Source organism: Phocoena phocoena, chromosome 5 (genome assembly GCF_963924675.1).
Source record: "Phocoena phocoena chromosome 5, mPhoPho1.1, whole genome shotgun sequence".
NCBI classification, from domain to species: domain Eukaryota; kingdom Metazoa; phylum Chordata; class Mammalia; order Artiodactyla; family Phocoenidae; genus Phocoena; species Phocoena phocoena.
Window position 1 is genome coordinate 52,613,505 of NC_089223.1, and position 23,377 is coordinate 52,636,881.

The 23,377-nt window shown below is 33.4% G+C and overlaps 1 protein-coding gene across 1 annotated transcript; it reads left to right on the plus strand.

The window, feature by feature from the left end:
- Positions 1-1,090: 1,090 nt before the first annotated feature.
- Positions 1,091-23,377, plus strand: LOC136123163 (UDP-glucuronosyltransferase 2A1-like). The gene is given in 3 exon segments (XM_065877226.1): positions 1,091-1,801; positions 12,424-13,060; positions 23,334-23,377. Coding segments are annotated over 3 exon segments (1,392 nt in total).

Below are 23,377 nucleotides of genomic sequence, written 5' to 3' on the forward strand. Positions count from 1 at the left end.
CATGGGCTAATCTATCCTAGTGTTTGACACAGTAGGCTATGGGATGCAAGGAACCTTAATTAATACCAGTTCCTTCTTTATTTTGCTGTATGAACTTGTCAAGTTACTCAACTTCTCTGAGCAATGGTTCTTTCTTTATGTGGGAATAATTAGAGTAACTGCTTCACTGGATCTTTTCTTTAGTGAGAAGTAAATGACATTAATACATGTAAAACACTTTGCACGATGTCTGACAAATAGTGAACACTTAAATGCTAGTAACAATTTTAAAAATCTGAGTCTAGATGTAAAATAGTTTATTCACATAGGCTTAGCTAGCTTTTGAGCAGCACTTTCAAAAGAAGGATGTTTGAATTAGCAATTCTCTTCAGATAGCTCCTATTCACATGTAACATTACCCATCATCTCTTGTATATATTACTTGCACATAGTTTATTTATTTACTTGTAATTTTTTCTCAGTAATTCATTAACATAAAATATTTTCCTAAACATATTATTAAAGTAGTAATAAATATTGCACTCACTATATTTCTTTGTACTTTGCATTTTGTAAGTATTCTCTTTGCAATAATCTTATCTATTAACAACTAAGAACTACTTACAAAGTTTAATTGTTACTAATGACATTATATAAAATGTATTAAATCTTGGAAAATCTATAGCATGAGCAACTCTACATTTCTGAGTAAGTTCTAGCCCTGTCTAAGGTTTTGGTACCTAGGCCTGAGTGTAGAGTTGAGATACACAGTGGCTTTAAGCAGCTTAGTAGTAATAATTTAACAATTATGAGATGCGAAGGAAGGGTTGAAGGATCAACTTCAAGAAAAGGATCAGAGAGCCAGAATCATCACCAAAGCTAAAGCAACAGGTTGAGAGACAAGACACATGATACCCCTAAATCTCCAATTATCACAAAACTATGATTATAGAGCTACCATGACTAATATCATTTTGCAGAGAGAAGGCTCTTAAGAGTATCAGTGGTTTGAATCAAAACTTAGAAATAATCTGTCTCTCCTTTTTTGCTTAAAAAGCAGAGAAATTCATTTGCGCCACAACTCATTGAATCTTCTACATCAAGCGACATCATGTTGAACAAGAACATTCTGCTGTTGGCTCTTCAGATAAGTCTCTTAGGAACCACTCTTGGTGGGAATGTTTTGATTTGGCCAATAGAAGGTAGTCATTGGCTAAATGTTAAGACAATTATAGATGATCTAATTAAAAAAGAGCATAATATGACTGTCCTAGTTGCTTCTGGTGCACTTTTCATCACACTGACCTCTAACCCATCTCTGATATTTGAAATATCTAAAGTGCCCTTTGGCAAAGAAAGAATAGAAGGATTGATCAAGGACTTTGTTTTGACATGGATGGAAAATAGACCATCTCTTTTAACCATTTGGAGAGTCTATCAGGAGATGGCCAACGTCATCAAGGACTTCCATATGGTGGCTAGAGAAGTCTGTGATGGTGTTCTCAAAAACCAAAATCTAATGGAAAAGCTGAAGAAAAGCAAATTTGAGGTCTTGGTATCAGATCCAGTATTTCCTTGTGGTGATATAATAGCTTTAAAACTGGGAATTCCATTTATATACTCTTTGAGGTTTTCTCCAGCCTCAACAGTGGAAAAACACTGCGGGAAGGTACCATACCTTTCTTCCTATGTTCCTGCTATTTTATCAGAACTTACTGACCAGATGTCTTTCACCGACAGAATAAGAAATTTCATTTCCTACCATCTACAGGACTGCATGTTTAATATGCTTTGGAAATCATGGGATTCCTACTATAGTAAGGCTTTGGGTATGTTACATTTTTTATTATTTAAGTTTGAACAAACAGAGCTTTGTATCACTTCTTCTCTATTTCCCTATGGCTATTCTTCTTCAATCCTACCTATTGATTACTGTCTATTACTATCATTTGACAGCAGGAAAGAACGTAAAAGACACTATGCTTTGTAGCTACAGTGTGTTGTTTTCTAATTTTATGGACTTGAAGGTACCAAATAAGTTCTTTTATGGATAACATTCTGGTGACAAATACCTAAGTTCAAAAATAGGACTAAATTCTCATTTAGATATTGCACTGAAAATAGAAATTGCCTAGAAACTTCAGTGAGGTATGCGAAAAGCTGGAAGAAATTAAGCTTTCTACAAGCCCATTATTATGTGCATATAATAATGTGCATATAATAAATATACACATTTGTGCATGTGTATTTAAAAACATACATGTTTATGGAAAATGTTTGATTATTGCACATTGATTTCCTACTGTTTACTAGGCTCTCCCTTAGATAGAGAGGTTACAACAAAGACTGAGACCAAGTTCTTGGATTCAAGGATTTCACAGTCAAGCAGAAGAGATGTCAGACATGAAAAGGAATACTTACAGTATGAATGAGGTGAGTAATGGAAATATGTATAAAGGACAGAGATAGTATAAAGGAGACAGGCAATATGTGACGAGAGAGAGTGGTATTCTGAAAAACTTCAGAGTTGAGGTGTTGCACCTCAAAAGGAAATTTTTAAACAGTGAATATAAATTTTCCTGCAAATTAAGTGTGGGGAAGGAAACAGTGTGCCCAATATTGTGGAGTCTTAAAATAGCATGTGTGTGCTGTGTATTACTGATGATTCAGTATTTATGAAGGTCAAATTGATTTGCATTTCTTTGATGATTAGTGTTGTTGAACACCTTTTCATGTATCTGTTGGCCATCTGTATGTCTTTGGGAAAATGTCATTTCAGATCCTCTACCCATTTTCAGTCATATTGTTTGTACTTTTGCTACTAAGTTGTATAAGTTTTCATATATTTTGGATATTAGCCCCTTATCAGATATATGATTTGCAGATATTTTCTCCCATATGATAGGTTGCCTTTTTATTTTGTTGATAGTTTCCTTTTTTGTGCAGAAGCTTTTAAGTTTGAGGTAGTCCTACTTGTTTATTTTTTCTTTTGTTGCTTTTTCTTTTGGTACTAAATCCAAAAAACATCATCAAGACCTATGTCAAGGAGCTTAGCTCCTATGTTTTCTTCTAGGAGTTTTGTGGTTTCAGTTCAAACCACAAAAGTCTTTAAACCATTTCAAGTTAATTTTTGTACATGATGTAAGATAGGGGTCCAGTTTCATTGTTTCACATGTGGTTGTGCAGTTTTTCCAACATGATTTATTGAAGAGTCTGTCTTCTCCACTGTATATTCTTGGCTCCTTTGTTATAAATTAATTGACAGTATATGAGTGGGTTTATGGGTGAGGAGTATTAAGAGGGATGTAAGTTACAACTGGCTGATCATATTCTCTGGATATATTAAATAGTTGCTCCCAAACTCAAAAACAGATATTTATCTCCTGGAATCCAAACAAAAGTCTACCTGTTCTGATTCTTAGAGAGAATAAGCTCAGTTACTATGACAATTGTGAACTACCCTACTAAGATAAAAGTGAATGGTCAACATCATAGGGCTAAAACTGGACCTTAAAAATTAAGAAAGAGGACAAAGAAACGGCAATTTTATAAGGCAACAAAGCTGTCAAGATTTTGAAAACTCTTTAATCTCCTCATGCATGTAGTAAACTAACAGTGGCATCTGAACATGTGCAGAATCTCAGTTAATGAACTAGAGGAATGTACATGGAGAGTTCCTTGGTCACAGTATGTGTCTACATTTTCATCTCATCACTTATGTTTTTATCAACTACTTGTTCTCAACTTGAGATAATAATTATCAGGATTACGATGTTCTTTATTTATGTTGGTGAAATTATCCCTAGATAAACTTTCTCCATGCTGGCAATCTCAAAATCATATGTTTCATTGTATTTTGCTTGTAAGTTAATACTGGTAATAAAACCACACTATTTTCCCATCTTAAGATATTAGAATAATATTTTTTAGCAATTTTTTCATGGGAATGTAATGAAGATTTCTAGAAAGGTTCTTACTCTCTGATTTTGATAATCTCATGTTTCTAATCAAATTACACTCTTCCGACTTAGAATGGCTATTTAAACTTTGTTGTACTAAAACACAATATTCTTATTGATGTCCAGGGACTTGAGCACTCATATTCAAAAGGTCAGGTAAGAAATGAAAGTACTGACATGACAGAGTAATTTATTTTTTTGCAAGACTTTGTACATGTGGAATGATAAATGAAGATGATGAACGGAACTGACTTGGAAAAATAACATTTCCAATTTGAATTTACCTTTTAATTTAGCTTGACTGCTCTAATCAAAGTCATTGCAACAAATCCATATCTACTCAGTTCTCAAATTGTCACCCCTGAGTAAATAAATGGAGGACAACTTTCTTTCTATAACATTATTTTTCTGCAGTGGTATGCTATAAGACCTCAGAGTGAGTCCATCTCTGCTAATTGCTAGGAATTGGATATTATCATGTGAAAATTACTTCTTTTATTTCAGGTAACAGGTATTTGGTTGAAACTCCTAGATATCATTATAGTAAGAGCAGGCAATATTTGTTGATAAGTGCTTCACATGTAATATATACCTTAATCCTTGCAATGAACTTGTGAAGAAGAATCTACTATCACAAATGAGAATATTGAGGCTTAGAAATAGTGAACATGTTAAAATCAAATCATATAGCTATTAGGTTGAGAGAATTTTCAAACAATTCTTTCTGACACCAAAGCATCTAGAACAATTTTTCTCTCCTTTAAAATCTTCAGGTACAAATTCATCAATTATTCAGAATATTTTAGGTTTAAACTTTCTTGGGTACTTTTCTTCTTCCTTTCAATATATTTAGTTTTTACAATCTGCTATTCTATTTCTCGCCTATTTAATTTGCTGAATTGAATTTAATTGGGCCATGTTATCACTAGGCACCTTGTTATTCCTTTAGGCATAGCAATTCTGTTGCCTGGGGTAATTTGCCTGAGGATAGCTTTATGGTCTTAAGAGAGCTTCACTTTAACTGAAAGTTAGAAACGGCTTCTGCAGATTTCAAATATATTTGTCTAAAGTTGATCCAGGTAAATTTTATTTTTGTTTATATTAGCAACAAAAAAGCTGCCACCAAAATTGGGGAAACATTTAGGGAAATGATAATGTAGCATTTTAATGCCAGTAAAAATATTTATAATCCATAAATATTACCTCTTGCTACCAACAGTTTTACCCTGTGGCCACTATAAAAACAAACATTTTTTTGTGAGTAACTTTTACATATTAGATTTATATAAATATACAATGTATTTTTATCTATGAATAATCTCTAAAAACGAATGCCATCTATAATAACAATAGACAATCATGCAAATATATTAAGTTCAATAGGAAAAACAGTAGACCTTCATAAAAGAAAAAAGCTTGACCATAGTATTCAGATCTTCACATGAACAAGGTACTCACTAAGCACAGGTAATTAATGTAAAATAAAGTGTTAGAAATTAGACATATTTGAGTGTGTGTATCTGCACAGTGCTTGATTTCCTGTTGTCATTTTAAAAGAGAAAAAGTATATTGGAATATACTCTTCTTTTCCCTGAAGAGTAATACATTTTGGTTTGGAACATTCTTTTTCTTTCTTTTATTCTCTTCCTGTATTTCCTTTGCTTCCCTCTCTCCTTCCTTCCTTTCTTCTTCTATTTCAAAATTTAAGTTAATCTTGATTGGTTAGAATTTTTCAAATCACCACTGGTAGCATTCCCTTTTACACAATTACCCATCAGCCAGATGATAGCCATAGGCGGCATGACAACCAAGATGGAACTTGCTATGGGACATGCACAATTCCCAGAAAGAGCTTTCACTCTTTTTTGCTCCCACTCAATGAAAAGGAATGAAGGTTATAATCTTTGTAGGTGTAATCTTGAGCTTTATATCTGTGTATTTCTTAAATCATTTTTGAACTTTGCAACTGAATATATTGTTAGTGATAGAACATTTGTGATGTGCCTGAGATTGAGCATGACTGACACTTGTGGAGAAAATTGCAAGTGTTTGGGAACATCTGCACTGAAGCTCAGGTGCCCCAGGGGGCCATTGTCTGAGTAGTGGAGGAGTGGAGGTGGGTCTAAGTGATGAGATCTAGGTGATCTGATCTGGTTAAATTGATCATTTTAAAGTCAGATTCTCTCCCTACAATATCAAATATAGCTAACATTTATTGAGTGCAAATGCTATTCTGAATAATTTACATGCATTGCTTCATTTAGTCCTCATAACTACAGAAAATAGGCACCATCATTCTGCCCTAGTTTGTAATGAGGCTGAGTAACTTGCCTGAGGTTACAATCAAGGAAGTGGTGAAAGATTTAATGCCAGACCCAGGGCTAAAAAGAAAGCTTTAGACAATATTCAGTGTATACAGGGTAAAACAAAGGGAAAAAAGGAAAGTTCACCTAAGTTTAAAATTTCAAATTAGATTTCTGTGCATTAATTTTATATCTGGCTACTTTACCAAATTCATTGATTAGCTCTATTAGTTTTCTGGTAGAATTAATGCACAGAAATCTTTTGCATTCTTATACACTAAAGCTGAAAAATATGAAAGAGAAATTAAGGAAACACTCCCATTTACCATTGCAACAAAAATAACAAAATACCTAGGAATAAACATACCTCAGGAGAAAAAAGACCTGTATGCAGAAAATTATAAGACACTGATAAAAGAAATTAAAGATGATACAAACAGAGGGAGAGATATAACATGTTCTTGGATTGGAAGAATCAGCACTGTGAAAATGATTATACTACTCAAAGCAATCTACAGATTCAATGCAATCTCTACCAAACTTCCAATGGCACTTTTCACAGAACTAGAACCAAAAATTTCACAATTTGTATGGAAACACAAAAGACCTCGAATAGCCAAAGCAAGCTTGAAAAAGAAAAATGGAGCTGGAGGAATCAGGCTCCCTGACTTCAGACTATACTACAAAGCTACAGTAATCAAGACAGTATGGTACTGGCCAAAAAAAAGAAATATAAATCAATGGAACAGAATAGAAAGCCCAGAGATAAACCCATGTACATATGGTCACCTTATCTTTGATAAAAGAGGCAATAATATACAACGGAGAAACGATAGCCTCTTCAATAAGTTGTACTGGGAAAACTGGACAGCTACATGTAAAACAATGAAATTACAACACTCCCTAACACCATACACAAAAATAAACTCAAAATGGATTTAAGACCTAAATATAAGGCCAGACACTATAAAACTCTTAGAGGAAAACATAGGCAGAACACTCTATGACATAAATCACAGCAAGATCCTTTTTGACTCACCTCCTAGAGTAATGGAAATAAAAACAAAAAAAAAACAAATGGGACCTAATGAAACTTAAAAACTTTTGTATAGCAAAAGAAACCATAAACAAGACCAAAGGACAACCCTCAGAATGGGAGAAAGTATTTGCAAATGAAGCAACTGACAAAGGATTAATCTCAAAATTTACAAGCAGCCCATGCAGCTCAATATCAAAACAACAAAGAGCCCAATCCAAAAATGGGCAGAAGACCTGAATAGACATTTCTCCAAAGAAGATGTACAGATTGCCAGCAAACACATGAAAGAATGCTCAACATCTCTAATCACTAGAGAAATGCAAATTAAAGCTACAATGAGGTATCACCTCACCCTGTCCATCCTCAAAAAATCTACAAACAATAAATTCTGGAAAGGGTGTGGAGAAAAGGGAACACTCTTGCACTGTTGGTGGGAATGTAAATTGATACAGCCACTATGGAGAACACTATGGAGGTTCCTTAAAAAACTAAAAATAGAACTACCATACAACCCATTAATCCCACTACAGGGCATATAACCTGAAAAAGCGATAATTCAAAAAGAGTCATGTGCCACAATGTTCATTGAAGCTCTATTTACAATAGCCAGGACATGGAAGCAATCTAAGTGTCCATCAACAGATGAATGGATAAAGAAGATGTGGCACATATATACAATGGACTATTACTCAGCCATAAAAAGAAACAAAACTGTGTTATTTCTAGTGAGGTGGATGGACCTAGAGTCTGTCATACAGAGTGAAAGAAGTCAGAAAGAGAAAAGCAAATACTGTATGCTAACACATATATATGGAATCTAAAAATATTTTAAATGGTTCTGAAGAACCTAGGGGAAGGACAGGAATGAAGAGCAGACATAGAGAATGGACTTGAGGACATGGGGAAGGGGAAGGGAAAGCTGGGACAAAGTGAGAGAGTGGCATGGACATATATACACTACCAAATGTAAAATAGATAGCTAGTGGGAAGGAGCTGCATAGCACAGGTAGATCAGTTCGGTGCTTTGTGTCCACCTAGAGGGGTGGGATAGGGAGAGTGGGAGGGAGACACAAGAGGGAGGAGATATGGGGATATTTGTATATGTATAGCTGATTCACTTTGTTATACAGCAGAAACTAACACACCATTATAAAGCAATTATACTCCAAAAAAGTTGTTAAAAAAAAAAGAGAGAATCCATCATATTAAAAATGTATAAATGAAGAAAATATAAACAAATACAATTTCAAATGAATTAACTAAATGCCAATCAAGGAACTCAAATAAATTTGAAGTACTAATGTAAGGCTAAAACTTTAAAGTTACTAAAGAGTTGATTACTCAGGTTCCTAAAACAGTGTGAAGACTGGTTTGTAGGCTTTTGTGGCCTCTGGAGCCACCTCCAAATCTGAGTGACAATGAGAAATGATCAGCACAATTAAATCCTAGCATCCAGGGCAATGCACAGAAAGAGGAAAGCTTCAAGGCAGGGCATGTGTTCGGGGAAAAAAATTGTAAGAAAAACTCCTGTACAAAAGTGTTGTTTTAAACATTCTCAATTCAAACTAATAGCATTATACATTTTAAGATACTATAACTCTAATTTAGTTTTATACAGATGACTAACATTCTCCAACAAAAACTCATTAAATCTTATTCTGAAAAATTTATGTCTGTTTTATTATCCTTTGGAGTCCTCTCTTTCAAAATAGAGAATGAAAAGGAGAAATTGATTCTGAGGGGAACAAAATCTTCCACCCTAAAATGTGTCTCTTTGGCTTGAGGATAATCTGAGGCTGATTGCTTTTAAGAGACAAAGACTCAGGAAGTCTTTCTTTTTACCTTCCCTTTAACTGCTTAAAAGAATTTAGATACGAGGCCCTGTCCTGGAAGAGTCCTCTCACCAGAGAAATCTACAGAGAACAACACCTACTGTGGTAGGGAAACTCAACAGGGCCTGGAGACCAAAGTCCAATCTGTGTCCCATTGTCTCTATGGCACAGCAAATATTCATTTACCAAATATTTGTTTTTCCATCTCTATGTGAATTGCCTTCCTCCACTCTAAAGCCCCAAACCCTTACCCCATTCTCCTTCCCTCAGGTGGCATATAGGCCTCAGTTGCCTAACTTGTTCTTGGGCCTCATAGTCTTGAGGAGATCCTGCATGTCACTAAATTTGGTTTTTCTCCTGTTCATCTGTGTCACATCGATTTAATTTTTAGATGAGCCAAAATAACCTAGAAAAGGTAGAGGGAAAGTTTTTTTCCTCTCCAACAATTCAAAGTACAAGAACAATATCATAATTGGTGCAAATTTTCTATGACTAATCTATTTTTCACTCATGGTATTTATGTATTGTTTCACAGGCATATGTTTTTTAAATTATTTTCTGAGCTCTTTAGTTATGTTTAAGATGTTATCCTCAAATATTCACCATTGTGAAATGTAATATTTTCTAATTTTTACTGTTATAAAATATATCTCAACTATTCAATTTAAAAAGTAGATTATAGAAGAAGGAACATTGGACTGGGAACCAGAATACTTATGCATTTCCAGCATTGTGACTTTCAGATTATTTAAACCTCTCAGTCTATTTTCTTACATACAAAATGATGGAGATGGGCAAACTGGACTTATGTTGGCTATAGAATGACAATCCCACATGCTATTACTGAAACCGTATTCAGAAGAGCTATAAGTGATCTCATAAAGCAAACAAATATGTGATTGTTTTAAATTACAGAACTTCATTATTTCATGAAATTATGCATATTTAGCATATTATTTTTTCACTGATGGAAATTTAAATCTAAGCTTATACTGCATATGTCCCCAAACATAATTTATTTTTTAATCTCTTCATCATTTTTGAATTTGCAAATTATGAAGCATTTCAGGTATACAAGAAACCATAGAATAAATGGAGCAGAACTCTACATTGATGGTAGTGAGATTAAACATTTTAACATCCAAGAATAATTTTAAAACAAAAATAATATATATACATATATCAGCTACTAATTAATTCTATTATCTCTTATTGTCTTTATTAAATTATATAATTTTATTATTGTCCTGAAGAGACCACCTAACAGTGGAAAGTTAACTCCTTGAATGCTTGAATTTTTTTTTAAATGCAGGGTAATTTAGGGTTGCCTACCTGCATTTGATTCTTGGGTATATTTTGATAAGATTTTAAATGTTATCATAGCTGTTGCTAGTGAGTAATAGCTAAGTAATTATTATACTTACAAGGACTTCAATAACTGAACAAATCTCAGTATTTTATAAATAAACTTTCAGTTATCCTTTATATGTTGTTGTGTTTTGTCTCCTTTTTATAATAAGGTCATGACAGCAACAGATTTCTTTATGAAGCTATTTTAAATTCTCTTCACTAGGCCATTTTAATGGCCATCAAGATTAGTCATACTCTTCTCCTGCTGTTTTGTTTCAAAATGTAATTAATTTTAAAATTACTGCCCCTATAACCAAATTGAGGCTAGCTCTTGAAAGGACACAAATACAATCATTCTAAAAGCATAACTTCTCTCTCCTCTTTCCCTTTCTCTGCCTTCCTGGTCCTTTTGTTCCTTAAGGTCCTGAAATGACAATTCAAGGGCAAAAGATCATAAAGAGAAAACCCAGCACTTAATTTCCAATCTTAGCTCCCGGTTTCTATCCTTTTAATCACTTTATTTGTTCTTATTTTCTCTTTTTAATGGCAGCCTTCAAAGATTTTAACTTTTAAAATAGCACCAGTATATAGTTGCCCTTGTTCAGTTTGGCATTCACTAAGAACCTCAACTAACATGTATCATTACATCCATGTCTAGCCAATAATTCTGTAGCTAACCCACTGATTTACTGGTCAATCTTTAGGCAAATTTATTAAACTGCTAACATTACTAAACTCTTGCTCTGAACCAAGCAGTCTGAAAAGCAGCTTTGCAGATATTATTGCTAATTTACAACTTAATATAACAAATTAACATCATCTCTCATTTACACGTGAGAAAACTAAGGCTGAAAGGGTCTGGGTAATTCATCAGGGTCACAAATCTTGTTAAAGGTCAGTTTTTGAATCCAGGGCTGTTGAAATCTAGAGTTCACCTAATTTAAGCTACTAAACAGCTCTGAGTAAAAAGCGTATGGTTTCTCAGGGTGCTGGTCGCTATCTCCTTGATTGTGTATAAAGATATCATAGGGAAGAAAATTAAAATTTCCGTGATCAATTTGCTTTATCAGAGAAGAAAACAGTCCTCTATCAAATGTGTAGTAATTAACTCTATTACCCAATTAATCTAAAACTTCTTGAAGTGTTTGAGCAAACATCCTCTAAGGGAAGCTTGTTTTTAATATTTTCCTAAATATAAGCCATGGGGAAATGATAATAATGCTGGTCACTGGGCATTGCTAAATTTCCTGAAACTTAACAAAGATGAGACATGACATTGTAAAAAGCCAGAAATGAGTGAAATAGTGTTATGATTGTTGTCCCAATTGTACTACTCTGTCAAATATGCTTCTGGATATGCAATTCAACATTAGTTTCATTATCCATGAAATGGAGTAAATCACTTCTGCTAAACAAGATTATGAAAAGGATTGAGTCAGACAATGCATGTAGAAATGCCTTATAATAAAGATATCCAGCTTGAAAGTTCTGCAAGTTTTGGCAAAGTGACTTTAGCAGTGAGAAGTATTATTTTTTATTTAACAATTTGGGGAAAGGTATATTAAATTGAAGGCACATTTTATAAATTATGGTTATTTTCACAGAGAACACAGATATCAGGCTTATAACCTGCCTGCTTCTTTTTCTTTAAAATAGGGCCAGATTTCATTTCTTTTGTTGGACTAATCATATTAATATATTCAAGAATTTGAGTTATATTATTTTCCTTTTAATCTATAGATCAATTGACTTATGAATGAGTGTAGCCATCACATTAAATATTATTTTGTTTGAAAAAATAATCTACCTAAATATACTTTGAAAGTTTTTTTTCATCTTAAAAGATCTGTAGTAGGATGGTTTCCATAATGGATATCACCATGCCTAAGAAGTTTTCCCATCTTCTGATTTTTAATTTGACTCTGATTGAAATTGTTCTAAGTGGGAATGTGCTAATTTAGCCAACGGATGGTAGCCATCGGTTAAACATTAAGATCATTTTAGAAGAGTTGAATCAAAGAAATCACAATGTGACTGTACAGGCTTCATCAGTGACTCTATTTGTCAACTCCAGTGATGATTCTTTTGTGAATTTTGAGGTGATATCTGTTTCCTACAAGAAAAGCAACATCGACTCCTTAATTGAACATCTGATAATGCTGTGGATAGATCACAGACTGACTCCTCTCACGCTCTGGACTTTTTACAAAGAACTAGGAAAACTCCTACATACTTTTTTTCAGATTAATACACAAATCTGTGATTGAGTATTAAAGAACCCCAAGTTAATGGCAAGACATCAGAAAGGAGGCTTTGATGTGCTGCTAGCCGACCCAGTAACAATCTGTGGAGACCTGGTTGCTCTGAAATCAGGAATTCCATTTATGTACACGTTGAAGTTCTCTCCAGCCTCATCAGTGGAGAGACACTGTGGGAAAATCCCAGCACCTGCCTCCTATGTACCTGCAGCACTTTCAGAGCTCACTTACCAGATGACCTTTGGCGAAGGGGTTAAAAATACCATATCTTATCCACTGCAAGATTATATATTTCAGTCCTACTGGGGACAATGGAATTCATACTATAGCAAAATCCTAGGTAAGTCTCTAAAATATTATCTTACTATTGATTCTAGATATCTTATTTATTCTTATTGTTAATACAGCAGAAGGTTTCCATACCACTGCCTATGCCAAGCTGAAGTAAATACACTTATTATACCTTTGTACACATCCTTGAACATTATTTCTGGATAAATTCCTAGAAAATAGAGTGGTGGTATTAATACATATGTTGTTGTCTCAAAGCAAATAATGTTGTGCTTATTTAGGTAATAGCTTTTCGATGTGTAAATCAATCTTCAAATATAAATGAAAATACCTTTACTAGGATAAATTATGACACTGCTAAAAAATACCTTGACACACATTTTGAAGTGATACCTGATTTACTTTCCCTCTTCATTCTTTATTTTTTCTTTGTCTGAGGAAGCTTTAAAAAGCCTAGGGTTAAGCATTGGAAACTTGAATTTATACTCTTCTCTGCCTCTCACTATCTCTCCATCCTTAGGTTCCCCTGGGTGCTTGCGCCAGCACTGCCTCCAACTTAATTGCTCAGGGACCTTTGGCAAACCTCAAGGTTCCTTGTCTCACAGATTCCTTTATGAGCATCAAACAAAATAAAACAAACTGTCAAGGCCAGTTCTGGTTCATTGTATATATTATTTCTTTTTCTCATCTTCATGAGTCTTCCTTTCTTTATTTTTCTGTTTTCTTTTCTAATTAATGCTTTTTTCTCTAGGTCTATTAGTAGTAGCAGGGATACTAATTAAAAGCAAAAATTAATAGTTGATGCTACCAATGGTACTTTCTTATAAAGGTAATATGCAAAATACTATTCTTTCACTCACCTTTTGGCTTTCCTCTGTCCCTCCCTTTATTTCTTTTCTTCCTTCTTCCATCTCTCCCTATCTCCCTTCATTTATTTTACTTTCTTCCTTCCCTCCTCTTTCCCTCCCTCCTTCCTTCCTTCCTTCCATCCATCTTGCTTTCTTTGTGTAGAAAAGTTACCAAATACCAGCCCAGTACCTCCCTCTTTTCTAGGTACTGGGAATACAACAGTTAGCAAAACAGATCAAAATCTCTACTCTACACTTATGGAGCTCACGCTAGTAAAAGGAGACAGTCAACAAATAAAATGAATCTATAAAATATACAGGGTGTTAGACTGTGATATACGCTGTGTAGTAAAACACGAAGACTAGACAGTTCTGCAAGTAGTGTTATACTTTTAAATAGGGTAGCAAAGGAAGGTCTGAAATGAAAAGATGACATTCAGACAAAGACCTCAGAGCAGTGAGAATGAGAACCAGTAGGATCCCTGGAGAAAAAGCATTTCAGGCATAGGTAAAAACAAGTGCAAAAACCCATGGCAGGCCATAGATGCAGGACTTACATAAGGATTTACAATAAAGATTTAATGTATCTTAACCTTAAATCTTACCTTTCACAAGTAGAATCTGTAAAATTTTTCTCTTTCCTTGATTTTGGAATACTCTATCCTGTTTTCCATCACTTTTAAACTTCTTTGTGGAATTAGTCTAGAAGAAAGATATTGAACATATCATACACATATAAATAAAACATATGCAAGGTAATTAAATTTTGCATATACTTTTATAGATATGGTAGAATTTTGAAAGTAAAATTCTGTGTTTTTATATCTTTTATAATGTAACATAACTATATTTTCTTTTTTTCTGGGTTCCAAGTTTCATATGTTTCAGAAACATTTCACTTTAAATTTAGGTGTTATTCACATGATTATTTCCCAAGATATTTGAAATGTGTGCTATAATAGTTATCACTGCGCATATATGTATCACATACCAACAACTACTGTGGGTTTTGAATAAGGTAACTGTCTATAAATAAGGAGATGTAAAAAGTAAAATGGTGAAGGGCCTTGCAAAGCACAGGAGATTCTGGGTTCAAGTTCCATTTGCTAAATGTGTGATCTCAGGCAGGTAAACTCGAGTCACAGCACATCCTTCTCTTTAAAATGGGGAAATTATTTCACAGCACTCTTTAGGATGATCATATGACACTTTATGGATGGAAATGTTATGTCAATTATGAAGGTTTATACTTATGCTGAATATTATTTACACCAAATTACACAAGAACTCTGTAATGACAATGCCCTAATTATACTACCATGGGGCTATGTACATAGAAAGTAGTCAGTAAATATTTGTAGAAAATAAACGGCCTCTGGGATATACTAAATCTCCCTTCTCAAAGGAAACCATGACAAATTATATAATGTGTGAAAAAGCCTTTGTGAAACAGAATGTTCCCAACTTCTCATTTGCACAGTATACTAATCTAGCTTCAGAAATCCCACATATTAAGAAATTAAATATTTTATTTACTTAAATCCTTTATGCTCCTCATGTTACTAAATGTAGTTGAACAACAAATAACTACCTTGAATATTTTATTTCAAATCAAGCTATATTTCCAAGAAGAACTGGTAAAATCTAATTTGTCTTTTGTTTTCAATTACATTCTTAAAGTATTAGAGACACCTGTTAACTGTAAACTGACACTGAAATAGGGCAGGTACCTTATATTTGATATTATCTTTGAACACGAGATTTCATAATGTCAAATTTCTGAGAAGTTTCCATTTCAATGACTGTTCTTCAGTTCTGTGAGAAAAATAGACTAGAAAAATAGCATGCTTAAATGTGGTTAGAAAACAAACAAAAACCCTCAAAAATCTATTTTGAAAGAAATAGAAGTAACAAGGAAATATCTAACTGCATTGGTTAAAAATCCTGTTTTATTTATCAGTGAAGAAATCTTTTGTGAATGAAGTAAATTAAAATGATCATCAATTCAATTTTGAATATGCTTCTAACACCTAATGGAACAGGCATATCTGGGAATATGCCAATATTGTTATTCATATTAAGGAGTGAATCTATTAATAAATATTGCCCTGGCTAATTGTTCTGCAAGGCATCATCCAATTGCACTGAGCCTGATCTCTCCCCCAACCTCAGAGAGATTTGTTGTACATATAGTACATAGGTAGTTCTCATGTGGGAAGGATTTTAGACTAGCCTTTGCTACAGCTATAGGAAGGCCAAGGACTTGAATGTTGTAATGAAAATAGTTAAACCGGTAAAGAAACTGAATAGTCCCATTTTGCCTGTGTCTTTTGGTTTCCTGATCTGTCTCCATTTTTCCCAGCACACTGCAGACAGGAGAGAGGAAAGCTCAGTACTAACCTATGTAACACTCAACCAGTGTAGCCTGCTTTTACCTCTAAGTACCATGTGGGTTCCATGTTGGTCCCTCTTTCCCTGCTGCTAAATTTTAGATGGATTCCCTAGAACTAACCCTACCTTTTCCCAGACGATTAAAATAAATTAATTAATTAATTAAATAAGCCTCATAACATTTCCCATCTACCCCACTTGACTGAAACTGGGCTAGGTTACTCACTACATTTTTTACATTTGATTTCTGGCTCCCTTTCTGGGCCCAATATTTTTTAATTTGTTTTTCTGTAACTCACTCCCATTCTAATCCTCATTGCCAACATCTCATCCTTTCCCTGGAAAAGGTGGATCTCTGTTAATCTGCTCTCACATAGGCTTTTATTTATTTATTTTGCGGTATGCGAGCTTCTCACTGTTGTGGCCTCTCCCATTGCGGAGCACAGGCTCCGGACACGCAGGCTCAGCGGCCATGGCTCATGGGCCCAGGCACTCCGCGGCATGTGGAATCTTCCCGGACCGGAGCACGAACCCATGTCCCCTGCATCAGCAGGCGGACTCTCAACCACTGCGCCACCAGGGAAGGCCTCACGTTGGTTTTTAATTCCTTCTCACATACGGTTTTCCTGTGGCCAGTGTTGTGAGATTTTAAAAATTCTCTGTAACTTTTCTTTGAAGGTAAAACATAAATCATAAATTGTACAGCCCATTGTAGTTTCGCAATATAAAGCCACCGATGCAACCAGCACCCAAGCCAGTACGCAAAACATTATTATACCCATAACGTCTTATCCCTCCTCACATCAGTCCCTACAACTCCCATCTAAGGGTAACGACTTTCTTGACCTCGAACACCACAGATTAAATTTGCCTGATTTTAAACTGTATAACTGAACCACACATTATGCTCTTTTGTATTTTGCTCCTTTTATTTAACATCATGTTTTTTGGTTTTTGTCCAAGTCGTTGTACGTATAGTATGTTCATTCTCAAATCTGTCTATTGAATTAATATACATTTTGCTTATCTATTCTACTGTTGATGGTCATGTAGGCTATCTTGGTTTTGGCTATGTATGATAAACATTGCTATGAACATTCGTGAACATGTCTTTTGGTGAATACATGTATGTCATAGTATGGGGTATATACATAAGAGTGGAATTGCTAAGTCATAGGTTATGCATCTGTTTACGTTTAGAAGATACTGCTAAAGTCTAGATTCTCAAGCACTTGTACGGATTGATAATCTCATCAGCCATTTACTAGGATTCCGATTGTTCTCCTTTTTTTTTTTTCTTTTCATTTTCATCTCACTGGGCATTTTCTTTTTTCTTTTATTTTAATTGTAACCATATTGTTGATGTGCTCATTATTATTTTTTTATTAATGGTTAATTTGCATGTTGTTTTTCAGAAAGTACATAAAGCATACAGTGCTTTGTTTTATCAGATGTATATACCTTTGTAACCAACACGTCAATCTCTAAGATCCCTTTCTAACATGGCAGCTCTCCAGAACTTCTTAGACACTTATCAGACTGAATAGCTCCTACCATTTAGTTCAGTTTTCTTATTTACTTCCATTTTTCTTTTTTTATTGAACTATAACTGATTTACTTTACAATATTATAACATATTTGTTTCAGGTGTATGGCATAGTGATTCAATATTTTTATGGATGATACCCCATTTAAAGTTGTAAAACACTGGCTATATTCTCTGTGCTGTACAATATATCCTTATTGCTTATTTATTTTACATATAGTAGTTTGTATCTCTTAATCCCACTTCTACCTCCCCACTGGTAACCACTGGTTTGTTCTCTATATCTGTGAGTCTGTTTCTGATTTGTTATATACATTCATTTGTTTTATTTTTTAGATTTCAAATATAAGTGATAACTTAGAGCATTTGTCTTTCTCTGTCCAACTTATTTTACTAAGCATAATATCCTCTAGGTCCATCCACATTGTTGCAAATGGCAGATTTCACTCTTTTTATGGCTGAGTAATATTCCATTGTGTGTATTATGTATATATATATATATATATATATATATATATATATATATATATACACACATCACATCTTCTTTATACATTCTTCTGTTGGTGAACACTTAGATTACTTCCATAACTTGACTATTGTAAATAATGCTGCTATGAACATTGGGGTGCATATATCTTTTTGAATTAGTGTTTTTGTTTTCTTTGGACTTCCATTTTTCTTTTTTGAGCTTTTTAATACACCCTATAATCATTTTAACTGTAAAAGTAACATCATTACATTGTCACTCATGTTCAATTTGTGATCCATCAAGCATCTCTGGTCTAATTTTCTATTCAGTGATTTGGCAGCTAATGCCCTTCCTAGATGTACCAAGTGTACATCTAAATATGAGTGGACTAGAATACCTAGAGAAAGTGTAACCAAGGGAACAGCAGAGGTGATGCTTGTATCCCTGATTTCAAACTATACAAAGCTATAATAATCAAGACAGCATGGAATTGACTGAAAAACAGATACATAAATCAATGGAACAGAATTGAGAGGCCAGAAATAAACCCACACATATATGGAGAATTAATTTACGACAAAGGAGCAAAGAACATACAATCTAGAAAGGATTCTCTCTTCAATAAATGGGTACAGGAAAAACATTTTACACAGAAATTTACATTGCAATATTGAATTACACTTTGTTTTATTGAATTATCATAATGTTTTATTATTCTTACTGTTTTTTTAATTCCAAAATTATCAATATTATATATATGTGTGTGTCTATTTGATATTGATGTTGTAGATATTGTTTAAAGTTGAACATATGCATCTATCTATATAAAGTGGTATTATATATTATATAATATTATATATAGTGCATATTATAAGAGATATCAACTATTTTTCAGTTTATCAAAGCATTTTTTTTTACTTTTTAAAAAATTTATTGAGGTATAGTTAATTTACAATATTATATAGGTTTCAAGTGTACAACATAGCAATTCACAATTTTTAAAGCTTATACTCAATTTATAGTTATTATAAAATATTAGCTATATTTTCTGTGCTGTATAATATATCCTTGTAGCTTAGTTATTTTATACATAGTAGATTGTATCTCTTAATCCCCTACCCCTATTTTGCCACTCCTCCCTTCCCTCTCCCTAAAAAGAATTTTATTTTTAAGTCTGCACTGACTCCCTGAGCATTAATATGGAAGTTGGCTTATCAAATGATGAACTCAATCTTCCCATTCAATGTAGGAACCGCTCATATTTAAACAATAAGTGGACCAAGTTTTTTTGGCCCTGTTAAAGCTAAACGTTATACCTGAAGGACCAGGAGATTGGTAATTCTTTGCATAGGGAGTCAAAGTTGAGCTAATTCTTTTTTTTTTTTATAAGATGACGTTTATTACTGTCAGTAAAATATAACACTAAAGACACTAAGTACAAAATAGGTTAAATATGTCACCTCCCCACCCAATTAAGAGCTGACCCACAAGATCCAAGTAGACGATAGCTCTGAGGAAGCAGAAGGGCCATTCATTCTGCAAGAACCAAACTAGACATATCAACTTAAAAACATTACATATGTATAATATATATGTTTGTGTATGCAATATTATACTATGGATATGTTCAAGTTTGTAAAACATTACATATGCAGAACATCTCTCTATACATTATACATAATATCAAATATATATATATATATATGTATATGTTGAAAGTTTGTCTCCCCAGGTGCAGAGCTGTAACTTGGCAGTGACTATATGTTTCTTTGAATTTCAATATAGATAACTATAGCATTTGAAAGTTATGGCAGTTTTATTTTCTTTTTTTTTCCGCTAGTGCATCCTTTTTTAAATACAATTTTTAAAAGTTACTTCCCATTTGCAGTTATTACAAAATATTGGCTACATTCCCCATGTTGTTAGTGAGTATTAGTATGTGCAAGTATATTTACTAGCTTTGTCTTCTGAATAAGACTAAAAACCCCAGTAGCACTGGACACACCTAACGTACCTTGATTTTTAAGTGCCATTCTCTAATAAAATGAACCAGCATTCATTGAAGAAATGGTTGATTTTAAGGTTGGGGCTGTGAAAATAGTAGAAGTTCCTGAAACATTTTGTGGTATCAGAAAGTAAAGAGTGCTTGAAAATGATGGGGTCATATCAAACGGACATAGGAACTAATATATGAAAAAGTTTCCAAAATCTGTGACAATTTGAGCAATAAAATGAATAATGATAATAAATTAAATAGAATCTATAAAAATAACTTTTTGAGTTATAGTGATATAAGTAAATAAATAATTAAGTAGGAAATTCTTTAAATTCTAACTAATAAATATAGAAGGAACAATTAAATTTTTTAATTGACTGGGTTCTTAACATTACATTTATACAACCATAATAAAGTTATCAAAATTAGGAATTCTTATTAAAACATTGTCAATTATCCTGATGATACCCTTTTTTCTTTCCAATATACAATCCAGGTTTCCCCCTTATGTTTACTTGTCCAGTCTCCCTACTCTTCAATTTGTGACAGTTCCCACAGTCTTTCTTTGTTTTTTCCTTTATGAAGAATACTGGCTAGTTATTTTTCAGACTATCCCTCAATTTTTTTTTCTGGTATTCTTTTGTGATTAGGGTGAGATGATGCATTTGCAGTAAGAATACTACCGAAGCAATCTTGTGTCTTTCACAGTGTGACATAGCAGAGGTACATCATAGAGATAGGTTATTACTAGTGACCATATTTTGATCACTTAGTTAAGATTTTGATCACTTAGCTAAGATGGTGTCTGCCAGGATTCTCCCTATTTCACCCTTTGTAATTAATAAGTATCTTGAAGGGAGATACTGTGAGACTATGCAAATCATGCTATTCATATGTTTTCACATATTTTTACAATCCTTTACAGTAAATTTCCAATTAATAGTTACAGAAGGAGTAATGGAAATAGAAAATCACTATTAGGCAAACACATAGTAATAACTACTACAGGGTATACAGAAATCTCTATACTTAATTTGAAACTTTTTATGTCTAAAATGATTATTTATTTAAAAAGTTAAAGTAATTGGAAGATTTGGTTAAAGGAACATTAATGTAGGGCTTAGTTGTGCAGACTGGTTGCATGAAAAATGCACAAGCTTTAAAGAGTGAAAAAAGACTTGAGAGAGGAGGCACCAACTAGGCAAAACCACTAATTAGATTCAAGTCTTAAGTCTATTCTCTATGCCTCTTCACCATTCTATCATATTTCCTCTTTCATTTTTTTAAATTCAGAACTTAATTCTACATAACATCTTCTGATTTCTCTTTTGGGTCACTGTTCATTTGTACAGTTGCATTTAATCTGCTCTTCAGTCAAAATTGACTTTTAAATTTTATTTGTTGAATTCTTAATTTCCAGAAATTCACTTTATTTCTTTAGCAAATTTTCACAATTATTATTTTTAATCTCTTGTTCCTTGCCCATATTTTCAGACTTCACTTTCATGGCCTTAAATCTATTGTACAAAATAATTTTATTTTTCATTCAAACAATAATAATACTTCAAATCATTGCGCTAGTATTTCTGGTCTCCGTTGCTTTTTCTGGTTCTCAGTCCTAAAGCCTTGTTTCCTTGTGAAAAGGAGCTGTTTATTTCCCTTGAAATTTTATCTGTGGGAACCTTTGAAGCTGGGGTCAGTTTCTTCAAAGAGCCTTTTCTAGTTTGAGCTGGAAATCCATACAAAAGCTGACTGTGTTAATTCTAAGGGAAGATTTTTTTCATCCATACAATGCCAAGTCAAAAATAGCAATTTTCCTTGCTGTAAACTTCTGTGTAAAGGAATTATTCATAAAAGTGAGGCCATATGTCAAGAATCTAACATTACATGAACATACGCAGGGTGTGGGGTCTTAGGCAAACCTTCAGACTTTCCTTCTCCCTGCTCCTGCCCTATACTGTGTATTCTTCAAAGAAATGACAAGCTTGAACATCAGAATTCCTGCTTTGACTTTGTTTAGAGATTCTGCTGCCTTTTTACTTGCTTGCCAAATCAAAAATGAATTTTAATGGGGCAATTTTATATTTTATCTAGAATTTTAAATGTTTCAGTTTGACATAAGTGAAAAAAGGCCTATATTTTTAAATTTATGCAAATAAATCCTTCAAAATCTGAGTTCTACCTTATTTTTCTCATATAATAAAAGAACTTAGAAATATTTCTCTACCAAATTATACATGTATGTTGTAGTCAATTTCTGAACTGTATTATATATCTCTGCTCTCTCTTTGACTTTGTTTAAGCTGTTTACAGCATATGAATTTTGTCATAGTGAGTAGATAAATTTATGTCTTTTTTTTCAAATCACTTCTGGGTTACTTATCCTGTATAAAAGGACCTTCCTCCTTTAAGATTATAATGTTATCTCAATTTTTCTTTTCGTGGATTTATGGTTCTGTCCTATCTTCTTGTTTTCTGACTCTCTTTTGGATTCTACTTTTTACCAATTACTACCAGAACTTAGCCTAACTATGCAACACAGCACAACCCTCAATCCTTGGTCCTGGATTTATCTTGGTATCTTCTAAGCAAACCTACTCTGTGTTTTCATTTTAGCAAAACAGATACGCTCTCAACGGATTTGAAATTTCAATATATCTCTTTCAAATTATTGAAATCAGTATAATTTTGTAACTGAATATAACCCTTGATATAACTATGCCACTCATCTTAGAACACAAATACATTAATATTATCTTTTACTTCTAAGTGATACATTTCAACCTGCTAAATAGACTCTTAAAGACTTAGCTAACTCATAATTCCATCATTCCCTTCCTCCACTAAGCAACCTCCTTCATGGGCTTTGCCCTTCCTCAATTCATCTCTACCTTATATGATCCATCTCCCTTATACTTGCAGAATAAGTATTAGTTAACTGGTTAATTTAGTTTCTCCAATAATCTGAGAGATCATTTTGAATTAGAACTGTATCTTACTTGTCTCTTTATGCCCTGCAAATAATATAGAATCTGGTATATAATAAGTGCTAAAAATTGCTTGTTGAAGGTATGAAATATCAAGAATTTGGAGAAGAATTGGAATTGGATTGA